Source organism: Coregonus clupeaformis, chromosome 9, assembly GCF_020615455.1.
Source record: "Coregonus clupeaformis isolate EN_2021a chromosome 9, ASM2061545v1, whole genome shotgun sequence".
Classification (NCBI taxonomy): Eukaryota; Metazoa; Chordata; class Actinopteri; order Salmoniformes; family Salmonidae; genus Coregonus; species Coregonus clupeaformis.
The window spans coordinates 28,774,426-28,793,773 of NC_059200.1; the positions used below are offsets into that span (position 1 = coordinate 28,774,426).

The window sequence follows — 19,348 nt, forward strand, 5'->3', positions numbered from 1 at the left end:
TTGTTAAAATACCCTTCTGACTGATTACTCTGGAATCCAAACAATGATCCAAACAATTGATTCATTAGTGATAAGAAAGCCACTTCACAGTGAGTACAATTAACACAAATGTATAAATAAGCATATTGTTAAGATGAATGTTCAATCAGATTGGTAGACATGTCAAGTGACTGAATAAATTATCCATAATAGGCCTACTACATCATTGCATGAAAAATCCTTTATTTAGTTTACAGCAGTGTGGTTGTTAACAAAGCATTGAACAGCAAGGTTGTTGTAGGGAACAGTAATCCTAGATTAGAGCACCAGACTGCTGTGCTGTCCTCAATGAATGGACTTCATAGATCAATACCAGGAATAGGGATACATAGAGTGAGAGATAACATGACAGCATATGAAATCCATACAGCATTCCTACAAAATGACACATACAGAGTGAGAAAAAAACATATGACAGGATGTCACATCCATACAGCATTCATCAGAGGTGGATCCTTTTGAAAATGATAGCTCAGAGGTTCCTAAACTGTAGTGTCATAAGGCTCATCCAGTGGTGTAAAGTACTTAAGTAAAACTTGAAAGTACTACTTAAGTCGTTTTTTTTGGTATCTGTACTTTACTATTTATATTTTTGACATCTTTTACATCACTACATTCCTAAAGAAAATTATGTACTTTTTACTCCATACATTTTCACTGACACCAAAAAGTACTCGTTACATTTTGAATGCTTAGAAGGACAGGAAAATGGTCTAATTCACACACTTATCAAGAGAACATCCCTTGGTCATTCCTACTGCTTCTGATCTGGCGGAATCACTAAACACACGCTTCGTTTGTAACGTGTTGGAGCGTGCCCCTGGCTATCTGTAAATATATTTTTAAAAACAAGAACATGGTGCAGTCTGGTTTGCTTAATATAAGGAATTTGAAATTATTTATACTTTTACTTTTGATACTTAAGTATTTTTAAAACCAAACACTTTTAGACTTTTACTCAAGTAGTATTTTACTGGGTGACTTTCACTTTTACTTGAGTCATTTTCTATTAAGGTATCTTTACTTTTACTCAAGTATGACCATTGGGTACTTTTTCCACCACTGGGCTCAACAAGGAAACTTGAATTCACTTTACTGTGGCACAGTACTACATATTCCTCCCTGTTTAGGTAGTAGCCTTTGGGTGGTACATCGAGACCCTTGACTTTTCCTATGGTCTGTAGGTTTAAAAGGTTTCAGAATCATTGCTGTAGGTAGGTTATTTTCCATTAAAGGTAAATAGGCGTACAATATAAAGCTGCAGTCTGTTGGGCTCAATATAATGTTCCTATATGTTAGAGTGCATTTTTATACATAGTCACTAAAACATTCAAATTCAATATAGAGGCTGCTGCTATGGTTATGGACCAAACTTAAGTATCCTTTAAGATAAACCTTTCAAAGTCCCCTTGCTTTTGACAACATGTTTTTTTTATTAGGACTGTCAAATAAAGAAATGTAATCGAGTTAATCGCAGGATTTGCTGTGATTATTCATGATACATTGCACATTAGGAATTTGCTCAAATTAAGATCTTTCATTAAAAAAAACATTACACGAATATTTACATCTTGATTTTGTAATGGTTTGCAAAATTTGGTAAATTGAGAAAGCACACTTTCTTTAACCACAATGTCAACTTGTTTTTAGCTGTATAGATGATGTATTGGGATGTTTTTAGTGTATTTTGAATGCTTTAAGACAATGCGATTAATCACAATAAAAAAACTAAAATTACAAAAAGTTAACTTGAGTTAACTGATTAATAACTCTGACAGCCCTACTTTTTATAAAACAGTTCAACATCTATGTTGACCTTTGAAGAAGGAAACTGTATAAAACAACGGTTACAATGTAAGGAATAGTAGATGTAGTGTACATACGTTTGACACAGAGGTGAAATGTCACATGCTAATCAGGCAAATACTCAACTGATGTAATTTAGTACTTCAATAGTATATCAAGTCCAACCATATAAAAGCAATGTTATTTACACAACATTAGTATATTATTAACATGGTGTTAAAAACAATATGTAACAAAATGATATACAGTAAGTATAAAAACACAAACCATTCAACAAAAAAACTATTTCCCTTGAGTTCTTCTTTTCTCTTTACATGGATTACTATTAGTACTTTTAGAGTGAAACGATCCTGGACAATCTTTGGTTTCAAAATAGTTTTATCAGTTCGATGTGTCCTGGAAATAGTATGTATTGCAAATAAAGTGCCACAATCTACCAGATTGCTTCATTTGAAGGCGAAACAGAAAGCTGAGGTAGAACAAGGGTGTAACAAAACAAGTAGAATATGGGTGAGATAGAGCAAGTCATTGTTAATACTGCAATTGTACAGAAATATAGTCAGTCTACCTACAGTATCACATCCTCAACAGAGGGAGCCAGAGTAATCTAGATTGCACACTTACCAGAGTGCTGCTGGTACTGGGATATGCCCTCCACAGGGGGATAGAGCAGGGCTGGCCTGGGCCAGGCTTCAGCAGATCAGCTCCTTCCCTGGGAGGCCAGCTTTGGTTTTTGGTAAGGGGTGGGGGTCCAGATATCAAGGCTTTCCCTGTGGGCATCTGTGGTGGAAGGGGGCCCTGAGGAATGGGTCCACTATAGCTCTGCCTCCAATGGTCCAGGAGTGCAGGGGCCCCACAGCCACCGAGCCCACAGCAGCCTGCTGTCCCACACTGGAGACCACGCGGTGGGCTGCGACAGGCTGCTGGAGCAGGGGGGCCTCCGAGCACCGGGAGTACCTGGGCTGGACCTGCCGGATGAGGGGCTGAAGGGTAGCAACAGGTGTGAACAGGGCCTTCCCCTTGACACTGGGACGTACAAGGCTCTGGGGACGGTTGGTGTTGGGCTGGACCTGAATCTGAACCTGGCAGAAGGGTTGTGGAGTGTGGCAGACAGTGACAGCAGCCCCAGCCATCTCCTTCCTCTTTCCAAAGGGTGCCTGGAGGAAAGGATCAGATGGCAAAGCAGGCTTATGGGCCAGAGGGAAAGGGGAGTTGGTAAACACATCTCTCCCTTCTTTCCCTGCGATTCTGAAAGGGGCCTGCAGGAAGATATCAGGCGAGGGGACTGGGTGCTGCTGTGTAAGAGGTGAGAGGCACTGGAACTGCTTCGGGCCAGGCTTGACTTGCTGGTCAGAGGACTTAGAAGCCAATAGGTGGGAGTTTGTCTCATCTGGATACAGAGAGGGTGGAATGTTGCTGCTGTGGGCAAAGGGAAGTCTCTGTCTGTGCTCCTCTTCAACAGCTGTCCCAGAGCCCTCTGTCCTGCTAGAGCCCTCTGTCCTGCTAGAGCCCTCTGTCCTGCTAGAGCCCTCTGTCCTGCTAGAGCCCTCTGTCCTGCTAGAGCCCTCTGTCCTGCTAGAGCCCTCTGTCCTGCTAGAGCCCTCTGTCCTGCTAAAGCCCTCTGTCCTGCTAGAGCCCTCTGTCCTGCTAGAGCCCTCTGTCCTGTAGGAACCTGGTAGTTTGTCACAGCTGTTAAGCTCCCTCTGCAGGTCTGTAGGGTACAGAGGACAACAGTCAGACTGACAGACCTTTTAAACCAGGATAGTCAAGACAACTAACATTTAAGGTCCGTTACACACCGTAATGACAAGTTGTGTTGTGGTGTGCATGGAATGTGAGGGAACATGATAGACATTCTAAATATGATAGACATTTCATCCACATACACTAGTTACTTCTGTATTCAGCACTGAAGAGGAAAATGTGTCAATTGATTTTTTTTAATGGTAAGTCAAACAAAACTAGACAGGAGAGCAATCTAAAACTGCCCAATGCCCCGCAGACAGTATTGTGTGAGAACAGGGGAGTGGGGTTAATCATTTTCTGAGAATTGTGAAGCTCTATCATAATCAAGATATTGATTTAAACTTTATAGAACACTGAGTCTTTCCACTTTTTGGCCCCCTAGACAGGTGAAAGATACAGAAGGTGCTGTGGCAGTGAGACAAGGGGAAAGTAAATAAAGCATTGTGCGCTTTTCAGGAAATTGGCATGGTAGCACAAACAAACAGGCACTCAGTCTAGTCTGAAGAGACACAAATAGGCTTGAGGATGATAGGTTTTCATTTGTATGGAATGAAAATAAATAAAAAACAAGAGATGAAAAGGCTAATACAATCAGATAAAAATAAGAACAGGATGAATATAACTATAATCACATTGCACTCAGTGACTGATCAAAGCATATTAAACAACATGAAAACAGATGGAAGGAAAATACAGTGCCTTCAGAAAGTATTCACATCCCTTGACATTTCCCACATTTTGCTGTGTTACAGCCTGAATTTAAAATGGATTAAATTGAAATGTTGTGTCACTGGCCTACACACAATAACCCATAATGTCAAAGGGGAATTATGTATTTTGAAATCTTTACAAATTAATAAAAATGAAAAGCTGAAATGTCTTGAGTCATTAAGTATTCAACCCCTTTGTTATGGCAACCCTAAATAAGTTCAGGAGTAAAAATGTGCTTAACAAGTCACATAATAACTTGAAAATATGGAGAGTTGTACTCAGTAATGGTGTTTTATTGGATGTGCCCCAAACATTACAATTTGTATTAAGGACAAAAAGTAAATTGCTTTGCCACATTTTTTAAAGTATTACATTAGTGCCTTGTTGTAAACAGGATGCATGTTTTGGAATATTTTGATTCTGTAGAGGCTTCCTTCTTTTCACTGTCAATTAGGTTAGTATTGTGGAGTAACTACAATGGTGTTGATCCATTCTCAGTTTTCTCCTATTACAGCCATTCAACTCTGTAACTGTTTTAAAGTCACCATTGGCCTCATGGTGAAATCCCTGAGCGGTTTCCTTCCTCTCCGGCAACTGAGTAAGAAAGGATGCCTGTATCTTTGTAGTGACTGGGTGTATTGATACACCATCCAAAGTGTAATTTGAAAACCTCCCTGGTCTTTGTGGTTGAATCTGTGTTTGAAATTCACTGCTAGACTGAGGGACCTTACAGACAATTGTATGTGTGGGGTACAAAGATGAGGTAGTCATTCATAGATCATCTTAAACACTATTATTGCACACAGAGTGAGTCCATGCAACTAGCATAGTGGTTATGGGTATGCTTGTAATTGTTAAAGGGTAACTCTCAACCCCAATTTCAGCCTTTGCCCAACCCCTCAGGTGAGAAGTTGCGGGGGGGGGAATTGCTCATTAATATTCATTTTGGGGGTGGGTAAACGTAGTTGTACCTGATCCCAACACTTTCTCACTAAAGTATACTTATCAAAAGTCCACTGGCACGCTCTGATAATACAATTATTGCATCGTGAGCAAATACGGCTCTGGACTTCCTGACATTTATTGCCACTTCCGGTGTGAATTTGAATTTCCCATGGGACGCCAAAAAAATCTGTGTGGACTCATTTACACAGTGGTTCTTTTTCCAATGGTCAAATTAGCTCACAGATTGGTATTGGGTACTGTATAAAAACCTACAACTTGACCCCTCTCACAGGTATGCTTTCACTTTTCAGAATTAGATGTGTGTGGGCACGGGATGAATATTGTAAATAAAGGATTAAAAAAACTAAAAAGATATCTGCCCATGTGGGATTAGGACTCACAACCATTCAACTATGAGCCAACTGTTTTAGTGGATTGCTCCAACATGATCACCACTGTCATCTCTTTCTTGTTACGATGGATGTAGCTACAAATATAAACGCAGAAACCTCATAACCTACATGTTGTTTTTTTCTTCATGAAAGCACATAGAAGCAAAAACGTTGAATTTGGTCAAATGTGACTTACTGCCTTTGAATTTTGTGTAACGTCAGTAGTCTAGTCAAGGAAGCATCATGCAAAATATATTGGCACACTCCACTTACCAAGACCATTGCCAAATAAGGCGCACTGTCTCCTGCTTTTATAGTAAGCCTTGAGGTGGTACCACCCAGCACATTTAGAAGGGAGTGCATTTCATATCGAACCCCTCCCTTGAGATGAAGTAGAGGCACCTTCGGTAACACTTCCTTTTAAGGGGTCTTTATTAGTGTAATTACATATAATTACACCGTAACAAGTATTGTAGTTAACTGTAACAACTCAGTTACAGCGTAATAACAACATGTAACTTGAAGTAATTGCAATCTGTAATTGCATAAGTGTTACAATGAATGCTTGTTACTATGCTTGTTACAAATGGGCAGGTTTCCACTAAATTCACCAACTTAGTGTTTAGCTTCTTCTCAGCTGCATCTGATTCATTAACAACTGTGACAAAGGTTGTTATCCCTTGTGGATGCGCTGGGTGTCAGTGATTATAGCCTACAGTATGCACAAAAGCGTACCATCTGGGTTAACTTGGTTGAGTTTACGAAAACAGATCTAATACGAGTGTCATCCCAGATGAGGAATAAGACACTATTTCAAAGCATAGTACATATAATGTTTGCCTAAGTATAATGTAATTACTAGTATTTACACAGGATGTAGCTAATTAAAAATAAGTGCATCTTGAGGAGTACTTACTTGTAACTAATGTGTACTTATACAGTACATTACCCATCCTGACAACCTGGCCCTCAATTTAAAGCTTCTGGAAGCGAGATCCAAGTGGGAGAATAAACACACTAGTACACCACAGAGTACATGTAATTACTAAGTGTTACACATGATTTAGCTAGTTAAAATGAAGTGTATCTTGAGTGGTACTGACTTGTAACTATAGTGTACTTACAAAGTACGTTACCCATTCTAACAATCTAATCATCAGCTTCTGAAAGTGCCATCCAAGTGGAAACACACTAGTACCCCACAGAGTACATGTAATAGCGGCATAAATACAATGTAATTACTAGGTGTTCCAGATTATTTAGGTAGTTAAATTGAAGTGTATATTGAGGAAGGCTTACTTGTAAAGGTATGTGGACACCCCTTCAAATGAGTGGATTCAGCTATTTCAGCCACACCCATTGCTGACAGGTGTATAAAATCGAGCACAGCCATGCAATCTTCATAGACAAACATTGGCAGTAGAATGGCCTTACTGAAGAGCTCAGTGACTTTCAACGTGGCACCGTCATAGGACGCCACCTTTCCAACAAGTCAGTTTGTAAAATTTCTGCCCTGGTAGAGCTGTCCCGGTCAACTGTAAGTGCTGTTATTGTGAAGTGGAACTGTCTAGCGCGAAGTGGTAGGCCACACAAGCTCACAGAACGGGACCGCCGAGTGCTCAAATGCGTAAAATTCGCCTGTCCTCGGTTGCAACATTCACTACCAAGTTCCAAACTGCCTCTGGAAGCAACGTCAGCACAATAACTGTTCATTGGGAGCTTCATGAAATGAGTTTCCATGGCCGAGCAGCCGCACACAAGCCTAAGATCACCATGCACAATGCCAAGCGTCGGCTGGAGTGGTGTAAAGCCTGCCGCCAATGGACTCTGGAGCAGTAGAAACGCGTTCTCTGGAGTGATGAATCATGCTTCACCATCTGGCAGCCCAACAGACAAATCTGGGTTTGGCGGATGCCAGTAGAACGCCACCAGCTCCAATGCATAGTGCCAACTGTAAAGTTTGGTGGTGGAGGAATAATGGTCTGGGGCTGCTTTTCATGGTTCGGTCTGAGCCCCTTTGTTCCATTGAAGAGAAATCTTAACGCTACAGCATACAATGACATTCTAGACGATTCTGTACTTCCAACTTTGTGGCAACATTTTGGGGAAGGCCATTTCCTGTTTCAGCATGACAATTCCCCCGTGCACAAAGCGAGGTCCATACAGAAATGGTTTGTCGAGATCGGTGTGGAAGAACTTGACTGGCCTACACAGAGCCCTGACCTCAACCCCATCTAACACCTTTGGGATGAATTGGAAAACCGACTGCGAGCCAGGACTAATCGCCCAACATCAGTGCCCGACCTCACTAATGCTCTTGTGGCTGAATGTAAGCAAATCCCTGCAGCAATGTTCCAACAATTCGTGGAAAACCTTCCCAGAAGAGGCCGTTATAGCAGCAAAGGGGAGACCAACTCCATATTAATGCCCATGATTTTGGAATGGCTACCTACGCTAAATCGTCCATTAGAATGAATGTATCCCCCAAAAAAGCTAAAGGAATTGCATGGAAAACGTACTTTCTCTCTCCTGTCTTGACGTTTTTGTCTCTACTACAACACTTTGTTTCTTTTGTCTAGATTTTGCACACTGACCTTCTCAACCCGTTCTTTGTGTACTGTCAGATGACGTCAGTGTCAACCCAAGGGGACACGTTCGAGGACAACATTATTTTGAGCGTGTTGTGAAGATGGGCAGACATTATGCCTTAATTCCTTGACATGATGCCTTAATTCCTGGGATAAATGAATAAATAATTGCACCAGTGCATCCCATCCAAATGTGAGAATGTTCTTCAACAGTGAAACCCTTGCAAGGGTACATGATGGAATAAGCGTACAGTGGGGGAAAAAGTATTTAGTCAGCCACCAATTGTGCAAGTTCTCCCACTTAAAAAGATGAGAGAGGCCTGTAATTTTCATCATAGGTACACGTCAACTATGACAGACAAAATTAGAAGAAAAAAATCCAGAAAATCACATTGTAGGATTTTTTATGAATTTATTTGCAAATTATGGTGGAAAATAAGTATTTGGTCAATAACAAAAGTTTCTCAATACTTTGTTATATACCCTTTGTTGGCAATGACACAGGTCAAACGTTTTCTGTACGTCTTCACAAGGTTTTCACACACTGTTGCTGGTATTTTGGCCCATTCCTCCATGCAGATCTCCTCTAGAGCAGTGATGTTTTGGGGCTGTCGCTGGGCAACACAGACTTTCAACTCCCTCCAAAGATTTTCTATGGGGTTGAGATCTGGAGACTGGCTAGAGCCACTCCAGGACCTTGAAATGCTTCTTACGAAGCCACTCCTTCGTTGCCCGGGGCGGTGTGTTTGGGATCATTGTCATGCTGAAAGACCCAGCCACGTTTCATCTTCAATGCCCTTGCTGATGGAAGGAGGTTTTCACTCAAAATCTCACGATACATGGCCCCATTCATTCTTTCCTTTACACAGATCAGTCGTCCTGGTCCCTTTGCAGAAAAACAGCCCCAAAGCATGATGTTTCCACCCCCATGCTTCACAGTAGGTATGGTATTCTTTGGATGCAACTCAGCATTATTTGTCCTCCAAACACGACGAGTTGTGTTTTTACCAAAAAGTTATATTTTGGTTTCATCTGACCATATGACATTCTCCCAATCCTCTTCTGGATGTACTCTAGCAAACTTCAGACGGGCCTGGACATGTACTGGCTTAAGCAGGGGGACACATCTGGCATTGCAGGATTTGAGTCCCTGGCGGCGTAGTGTGTTACTGATGGTAGGCTTTGTTACTTTGGTCCCAGCTCTCTGCAGGTCATTCACTAGGTCCCCCCGTGTGGTTCTGGGATTTTTGCTCACCGTTCTTGTGATCATTTTGACCCCACAGGGTGAGATTTTGCGTGGAGCCCCAGATCGAGGGAGATTATCAGTGGTCTTGTATGTCTTCCATTCCTAATATTTGCTCCCACAGTTGATTTCTTCAAACCAAGCTGCTTACCTATTGCAGATTCTGTCTTCCCAGCCTGGTGCAGGTCTACAATTTTGTTCCTGGTGTCCTTTGACAGCTCTTTGGTCTTGGCCATAGTGGAGTTTGGAGTGTGACTGTTTGAGGTTGTGGACAGGTGTCTTTTATACTGATAACAAGTTCAAACAGGTGCCATTAATACAGGTAACGAGTGGAGGACAGAGGAGCCTCTTAAAGAAGAAGTTACAGGTCTGTGAGAGCCAGAAATCTTGCTTGTTTGTAGGTGACCAAATACTTATTTTCCACCATAATTTGCAAATCAATTCATTAAAAATCCTAAAATGTGATCTTCTGGATTTTTTTTTCTCATTTTGTCTGTCATAGTTGACGTGTACCTATGATGAAAATTACAGGCCTCTCTCATCTTTTTAAGTGGGAGAACTTGCACAATTGGTGGCTGACTAAATACTTTTTTTCCCCACTGTATTTTCCACCATAATTTGCAAATAAATTCATAAAAAATCCTACAATGTGATTTTCTGGATTTTTTTCTTCTAATTTTGTCTGTCATAGTTGACGTGTACCTATGATGAAAATTACAGGCCTCTCTCATCTTTTTAAGTGGGAGAACTTGCACAATTGGTGGCTGACTAAATACTTTTTTCCCCCACTGTATGTCTTATGACCATTTTAAGTGCATTTATAAACCATTATTCAACCAAGCATACAATTTGAAAAGCACAAATGACTATATCACAATTTTAACCATAACTATTTATGAATGAATGTGTCTAAAAATGTTTAATTGATGGTTAAAGCAATTTACCCATTGTCAAATACAAGTTAAATGACTTAACAATTTAAACAATTTTTTTTATATGAACAGTTTGTGAACCCATTTTTGCTATTGTGCTGATAAGCCAACATGAATTTGAAACGATTTGAGACTCCAGAGCCCTTTATTGCAGAGTTGTGTCAATGAGGTGATCGGTTCTCAGTTGGCTAGCACATATTGTGTGGTTTGTGCAGGCTGAAATATGGTGTGTTGGGATGCTATTGGCAGTGGTGTAAACTAAAGTACCGGTACATAAAGATGCACTCCAGGGCCCAGATTCACAAAACACTTCTTAAGAAAAAAATAAAAAGAAGTTCATAAGATAGTTCATAAGTGCAATTCCTCAACAATATCTTAAGATTTAATGATTTCCCTACGAACTTCTCAAATATATTCTTATGAATCTTCTTAAGATGTTTGTTGCAAGGCAACCAATTTAGCTAGCTATCTAGCTAGCAATGGCAACCATGTTAGCATATTTCCTACTGAAATTACTGTTCTAAAATATGCTCTTGGGTTTAAAATAATCAATACTGAAACTTTCAGATGAAGATTGAGAGTGAATTAAACATGTTCAATTGCTTTCATTAGCTAATTCTCTCAATGCCCTGAGTTTAAGACAAGGGTTTAGCTATCTTGGAATTAAGAACAAATCCCAAAACTTTATTTTCAAGAATCTAATTTCTTCTTAACTTTTTGCTTAAGGAGAAACTTAAGAAATAGCGCAAGAACATTTCCAATAACTTTTTTGAGGAATAGCAACTTTGCTTAACTTTCTTCATAAGTCTATAGTTAAGGGAAAATGGCAGTTAAGAAGAAATTTCTTCTTGAGAAGGTTTTGTGAATCTGGGCCAAGGATCTTAAGCACAACAAATCCGTAACATATAGTATGTATTGGATTCGTAACATATCATACGAATTGCACAAAAAAAGGACGTAACATACAGTATCATACGAAATGGATGACGTGGTACACAATTTGATGACGTAGTACACAAAAAACAGGGACCACTTTTGGCTCATGAGAACCACTTTCAAAACTACTGGCTGAAATTATATTAAAGTTTAAAAGTGTATATTTAAGTAGTTCTTTGGGGGGTATCTGTACTTTACTTCACTATTTATATTTTGGTTGTCTAGCAATGATCAACAACAAATTTGACAGAGCTTGAAGAATTTTGAAAAGAATAATGGGAAAATGCTGCACAATCCAGGTGTGGAAAGCTCTTAAGAGACTTACCCAGAAAGACTCACAGCTGTAATCACTGCCAAAAGGTGATTCTAACATGTATTGAATCAGGGGGTTGAATACTTCTCTAATCAACATATATTAGTGTTTTCTTTTTCTTCTCTTTTTTTAAATTTTCGAATTTGACAAAAAATGACAATTAAATACATTTTAATCACACTTTGTAACACAACAAAATGTGGAAAAAGTCAAGGGGTGTGAATACTTTCTGAATGCACTGTAAATTAACAAACCCATTGGGCCACAGTAAGGGGGAGACCGAGGGGCAAGCAGGCAAGCACGCATGCATGCAGTTCTACAGAGGCAGTCTTACCTGTGCGGAGTGCAGACAGGGAGCAGACAGAGAGCAGTGTTATCCCGAAGGGGCCGGGTCTTTTCAGAAAAAAGTCTGTAGAGTCCAAATGGTTTGAGCAAGACTATTAAAAGACATCAATGAAACGCTGAGACACTCACAAGCTACACAAGAGTCGTTAGAAAGTAAGGGATTCTTCTACATAGAAAAATCCCATGAAATCCCAGAACATAGTGTCTATAATACTGTAATAAGCTCACAGTTGCGGTCACAAACTCCAAACAGTTGTCACTGACTAGTTGGATATTCATATCTGAGTGAGCAAACAATTTTTGTATAAACTCAGTGCCTTCAGAAAGTATTCATACCACTTGACTTATTCCACATTTTGTTGTTTTACAGTCTGAATTCAAAATTGATAAAATTATGTATTTTTCTCACCCATCTACACACAACACCCCATAACGACAAAGTGAAAACCTGTTTTTACAAGTGTTGAAAATGAAATACAGAATTTACATAAGTCAATACATGTTAGAATCACCTTTGGCAGTGATTTACAGCTGTGAGTCTTTCTGGGTAAGTCACTAAGAGCTTTGCACACCTGGAAAAATTATTCAAGCTCTGTCAAGTTGGTTGTTGATCATTGCCAGACAGACATTTTCAAGTCTTGCCATAGATTTTCAAGTCGATTTAAGTCAAAACTGTAACTAGCTCAGTCAGGAACATTCAATGTCGTCTTGGTAAGCAACTCCATTGTTATTGTCCTGCTGAAAGATGAATTTCTCTCCCAGTGTCTGTTGGAAAGCAGACAACTAGGTTTTCCTCTATGATTTTGCCTGTGCTCTATTCCGTTTCTTTTTATCCTAAAAAACTCCCTAGTCCTTGCTGATGTCAAGCATACCCATAACATGATGCAGCCATGCTTGAAAATATGAACAGTGGTACTCAGCGATGTGTTGTGTTGGATTTGCCCCAAACGTAACGCATATTCTGTACAAGCTTCCTTCTTTTCACTCTGCCATTTAGGTTAGTATTGTGGAGTAACTACAATGTTGAGCAATCCAAAGTCACCATTGGCCTCATGGTGAAATCCCTGAGCGGTTTCCTTCCTCTCCGGCATCGGAGTTAGAAAGGATGCCTGTATCTTTGTAGTGACTGGGTGTATTGATACACCATCCAAACTGTAATGAATAATTTCACCATGCTCAAAGGGATATTCAAGGTCTGCTTTTTTTTATTTGTACCCATCTACCAATAGGTGCCCTTTTTTGCAAAACATTGGAAAACCTCCCTGGTCTTTATGGTTTAATCTGTGTTTGAAATTCACTGCTCGACTGCGGGACCTTACAGATAATTGTATGTGTGGGGTACAGAGATTAGGTATTCAAAAATCATGTTAAACACTATTATTGCACACAGAGAGTACATGCAAATTATTATGTGACTTGTTAAGTATGTTTTTACTCCTGAACCTATTTAGGCTTGCCATAACAAAGGGGTTGAATACTTATTGACTCAAGACATTTCAGCTTTTAATTTTTTATTAATTTGTAAAAATACATAATTCCACTTTGACATTATGGGGTATTGTGTGTAGGCCAGTGGCAAAAAAATCTCAATTTAATCAATTTTAAATTCAGGCTGTAACACAACAAAATGTGGAAAAAGTAAAGATGTGTGAATACTTTCTGAAGGCACTGTATACTACATTTGTTTTATTTGATTACTTTATTATTTCATTCCAAGTCAACATCTCATCTCTATAGAGCTGTTGCCTATGCTGTCTGACAAAATCACTATTTTAGTAGTTCAAAGTAAATAAGGCATACTTTTATTACTGCTGAATACCAACTATCAATCACTTAGATCATGTATTCAGGTAGAGATGCCTTGCGAATCAACTGCTCTCTATCCTCTCAATCCCACATTCTTCTCTCTTCTCTCCGTGTCTGCCCCACACTAACCTAACGTAGCAGGAGTAAAAGAAACACACAGAGCGGACAAGTAGGCGCGCAGTGGATTATGTTCATTGTAGTTAATTACCACGTTTTCTGTGCTAAACTATGTAGAATATTGGCCTGTTGGAAACTACAACTCCTTACTGCATCGCAGTTCGGGTTTGATCTGATTTATCTCTAGAGAAACTGCGCAATGTGCGAATTGAGCTCACAGAAGAACAAACGAACGAAATGGAATTCAAATAATTGAACTGACATTGACAATTAGTTGTTTAAAATAACGACATTTCGGTTAATCGCTCAGCACTATTGTGAGGATAAATATAAGGGCTGGATATGCAGATAAACGAAAGTCAGTTAACTGAAAAGACGATTTTTGCTGGGGTCTCGGGCCTGACAGGGTTAACCCCAATTTAATGAGGATTACATGGGGGCCACCATGGACATACGTCTATGTGTGTGAGTTCTTGTATACGAGTGATCCCTGTTAAAACCAAAGTGTGTGAATTTATTCAAAGCAAGGATTAGGGATACAGTGGGATTTTTTTGCAGAAACGTTTTCCATCATATTTTCCTAAACAAGAAACGATCCACTAAGCGAGGACGGATGCTGACGTCTTTTTCTGGTCCGGAGCGGCTGTCTTTTTTTGGTATTTTTTTCATGATTGGTTCAGATTTGCGTTATAGACACACCTTTACAGGAGTAGACAGACAATCAGACTTTGGCCAGGTGTGACTGTGGAAGTTTCCACTATCAGTAGTTCAGAAGTGGTTGGTTTATTCTGTAGGTTGGACTACACCATCGCTGCCAGTTTTAAAGATTTTGAAAAAGCTAACATAAGTGCATGTGACAGATGGGAGCAATAATACAAATTCTATGTTGCAGTTGGCTCCCCTTTCCTATATTAAATGGATAAAAAAAGTATGTCATAATGCTTACTTTATTGAGAATGTATGTGCAGTTGAAATTTGGCCATAGAATGAATGACCAAAAAATACGTATTTTCAACATCTGTAAATTATGTCTTTTCATCTTTCATTCAGAACTTTTTATTTTATTTCACCTTTATTTAACCAGGTAAGCCAGTTGAGAACAAGTTCTCATTTACAACTGCGACCTGGCCAAGATAAAGCAAAGCAGTGCGATAAAAACAACAACACAGTTACATATGGGGTAAACAAAACATAAAGTCAAAAATACAACAGAATATATATATACAGTGTGTGCGAATGTAGTAAGTTATGGAGGTAAGGCAATAAATAGGCCATACTGCAAAATAGTTACAATTTCGTATGAACACTGGAATGATAGATGTGCAAAAGATGATGTGCAAATAGAGATACTGGGGTGCAAATTAGCAAAATAAATAACAATATGGGGATGAGGTAGTTGGGTGGGCTAATTTCAGAATGGCTGTGTACAGGTGCAGTGATCGGTAAGCTGCTCTGACAACTGATGCTTAAAGTTAGTAAGGGAGATAAGAGTCTCCAGCTTCAGAGATTTTTGCAGTTCGTTCCAGTCATTGGCAGCAGAGAACTGGAAGGAATGGCGGCCAAAGGAGGTGTTGGCTTTGGGGATGACCAGTGAGATATACCTGCTGGAGCGCAGACTACGGGTGGGTGTTGCTATGGTGACCAGTGAGCTAAGATAAGGCAGGGATTTGCCTAGCAGTGATTTATAGATGACCTGGAGCCAGTGGGTTTGGCGACGAATATGTAGTGAGGGCCAGCCAACAAGAGCGTACAGGTCACAGTGGTGGGTAGTATATGGGGCTTTGGTGACAAAACGGATAGCACTGTGATAGACTACATCCAATTTGCTGAGTAGAGTGTTGGAGGCTATTTTGTAAATGACATCGCCGAAGTCAAGGATCGGTAGGAACCTAAAATGAACCTAACTTCAACGTTTGTAAAACACGTCTTTTAGACGTCTTTTCAACATCATTTTGCTTACTGAGTAAGAAATCCACTCAATGTTATCTCCCAAATGTAATTCAACCTCTGCGCATATGTAAATAAGATGAGAATATGTAGTGATTCATTCACAGTACATGATTGAATTGATTGTACTTGAGTATTTGTATTTATTTGTATTTATTAAGGATCCCCATTAGTAGAAACGAGTGTCTAAAAGACAACAGCTAGTTAAATGTTTCGCCCCTCTCCCTCTGAATCGATCTGTCTGCCAATCCATCATGTTAACCACATGACTGCCATGACAGCGTCAAATTCTCAGCAATCAACTCCCTTCAATCACTCAATCAATACACCACACAACAGTACATTCACATGTATATGTTTATTCCACATCCCTTTCTTTGTAATTCTTTAGTTATCTCACAAAAATAGAAGGTGCACACAGAAATTACAGCTCTGACGCAGGATTAGGTGCCATATAGACGAACAGGGATCCAGAACATTCAGGAGAACATGGTCATCATAAACAGCTTTTTCCACTTTTGGCAAAAACAACAGGATAACATGAAGGTTCTCTTTTTCACAACAACACAAGTTTAACTACCTGGAGGGCAAGACCTTTACTGAGAACAACAGCACAGTGGTGTCTACAGGAAGAAGCATAGGATTGCATAAGTCAATAGCCTCATGAGTATCTGCAGATGACTAGACTGTACAGTAGTGTGAGGTGGAGGGGATAAGATGCGAACTTCAGCCTATTATATTGCCAATAAGTGTTGTTGCTTGGCATGCATTGTTTGGGAAACTGTAGTAGAGCAATTATCTGTAATTCCTTTAAATGCCCAACAGCATAGTGAGCATTCCTATCTTCATAGGATCTGACATGTATGTGGTCATAGTGTTGAGTCCTGTGTGGGATTTCCCCTCTGTCTGATAACCAATATATTCCGTTCTCCTAATTCAATCAGATCACTGACTCTAGTGGTCAACTCAGAGACACTGATGTGCTCTACTCTCAAAAACAGTGGCTTCCTCTATGGGCAACAGAGTGACTCAGCGCTATTTAAGAGGGCCTGTGCTTTTCAAATGTGACGAAGTCAACACAAACATTACTGTTGATGTCACTGTTATTGCAGCGAGGTCAGACAACAACACAACCGCATCACATCCAACGAATCAGACTGGCTAGGAGTTCCATTACTGTATGTCCACACATACACACACCGATGATAACACTGTCTACCAACACACCAGAACAGAACATTCAACAACACGGTCATGCTTCGATATGCATATTTTTGATCATGTAAAATCTGTACGGAGAAAGCATGGCTTTGTAGAGCACTATTTCAGCGAAGACTGTAGTACTCTGCCTTTGTACAGCGTGAGTAGGTATGGTACAGTATAAGACATGGTAAAGCTCCCTGGGTTGTGGTCCCATTGTACAACAAACTAGTATGTTTGCATTAAATCCCTCCTTAGGTCAAGGCAAGTTAATAGACACTACTTGAAGGAGAAATCCTACCCAACCCTCAACAACAGATCAAAGCTAAGATTGTCATAATTGTATGTTTTGCTAATGTCACAATAGGAATCTGGGGAGAAATATGGTGGGAAAAATACAGCTGCACAAACAGGAAAAACACAGCTGCACAAACAGGAAAAACATAAAGTATTCTTCTATAATAGTCATCTTAAGAATTCAATTTAAATATATGAATCTTTATTTATAGACTGATATTCATTTCATACATTCATTCTCTAATACTCTATTCATATTCACATTTATTATTAGCTATTTATGAAATAAACGTTTCTATATATTTTTTCACAACGTAAGCTATGATGAGGAACAGAGGACAATCTTTTTTTTTCACAATTTACTTTTTACACAAGAGGAACCAAACGTATGATCACTGGATCAGAGTCTGTGGGTATTGCAGATATACATACATGTACATTATGTAGGGCCGATAAATTACTGGAATATAGGATCTATGTACAAGTAGGAATGGACTTTCTGTGGAAATGCATGTTTGAATAGAATTAAAGGATTGCGCGTTGGCACAAACAGGCTGAAATGAAAGGGATGATATTGACAGACTGTCTGTATATTCAGGCTTAAGAGAGGTCAACGAGAGGAAAACAAACATATGCTTTAGAAATGCATCAATGTTGTCAATGTGAAACTGAGTCCCTAGCCAAGCTGGTGTTTTCACTTCTTAGCTTCTTCCTTTGGGAATGTTAGCTCCACATTTATGTTATTGTAGGCTTTAAAGTCTTAAAATATGTTGGTGCTAACTTATTAGCTTTTTGAATAACTTCTTTGCTCATTTTGACCATAGACAGGTAACCTGCCTGGTGGCTCTTACAGTGCTCTGCTAATGGAAGCTGGGAGGATGCATCCACAGCGAGGCTCAACCTCTGGACCAGCTGGTGGAGTAATCAGTCATTTTTGATCAAAATCTGTCATTTTAGATATGACATCCATCCCGTCACACCGGCTATGATACCTCATGCTAAGGGTTAAAACACAAGCCCTGACAACTCAGCCACTGGAATGTGGAAAACTAAATTGGCAGATAGACAACTATTTTTCCAACGGTCTACGGTACACCTCAAAATGTATACAAGAAATCAATGTTGTGATATTGGTGTTACTGAATGTGCCCAAATAATAATCCAAGTGAAACATAACACTGGAGAAAGGCAGGAGACAAAACATCTACTTGTCCACCATAACAACTAGCCAACATCTACTAACAACAAGAGTGGAATTCTCTGGTTCCTTACAGGACAAGACTGACCAGAGAGATAGGAGTGAAACATTTGGCCCTGGTCTACAGAAAGAAGAACTCTTGGATGAAGTTAGTGTGACAAATGCAAAAGCTAGAAAAAGTTAGTGTGCCGTGAACGCAAAAGTTATATTGTTAGGGTGCCGTGAACGCAAAAGTTATATTGTTAGGGTGCTGTGAACGCAAAAGTTAGATGCGGTGTGCCGTGAACTCGTTTGCCATGATGACCGCAGAAGGGCAACAGAACATAGTCCTAAATGCTGTGAGAGCATGAAATGAGAGGGCAGAGGGGAGAAGAAGAAAAGTGGTGGACATGATGGGAATCAATATCAGAGGCATGATGGGACAAACACGGACAGGACAATGATTATGGTTCTATAACTCTATGGCCCAGTGAGTTCGGAATGACAGCAGGAGTTCACATGGAACAAGCGTTGGTCATGGGAATGAATGGTGAAGGGGGGAAGGGTGTAATCACTAATGGTGGGTTCTAGTCTCCTCTCCAGCATCAATACTTCTACCACGTCTCTCCATCCCCCCACTCCCCTCTCTCTAGTGTCCCGGCTCCCCACCGCCCTCTACAGGTCGATGAGCTGGTCCACCATGAGCAGGGAGCGGGCCAGGCTGGGAAGGCTGGACTCAGAGCTGCCATTGTTACTGCGAGAGTGGCCTCCTGAAACTGGCCGGACAGAGAGAAGGGGGGTAGGGGGG

General features: G+C 40.0%; 1 protein-coding gene across 7 annotated transcripts in view; it reads right to left on the bottom strand.

The window, feature by feature from the left end:
- Positions 1 to 1,035: 1,035 nt before the first annotated feature.
- Positions 1,036 to 19,348, bottom strand: part of LOC121573786 (AP2-associated protein kinase 1) — a 44,267-nt gene continuing 25,954 nt past the window's right edge. For 6 of the 7 annotated variants that reach the window (XM_041886070.2, XM_041886065.2, XM_041886067.2 and 3 more), the window contains one exon: positions 1,036 to 3,556. In XM_041886070.2, coding sequence (XP_041742004.1) covers positions 2,604 to 3,556 — 953 coding nt within the window. In that variant the 3' untranslated portion in view covers positions 1,036 to 2,603. Of the gene's footprint in view, positions 3,557 to 16,205; positions 19,317 to 19,348 lie in introns of those variants that run through there. The other variant, XM_041886071.2, reaches the window with a different exon arrangement.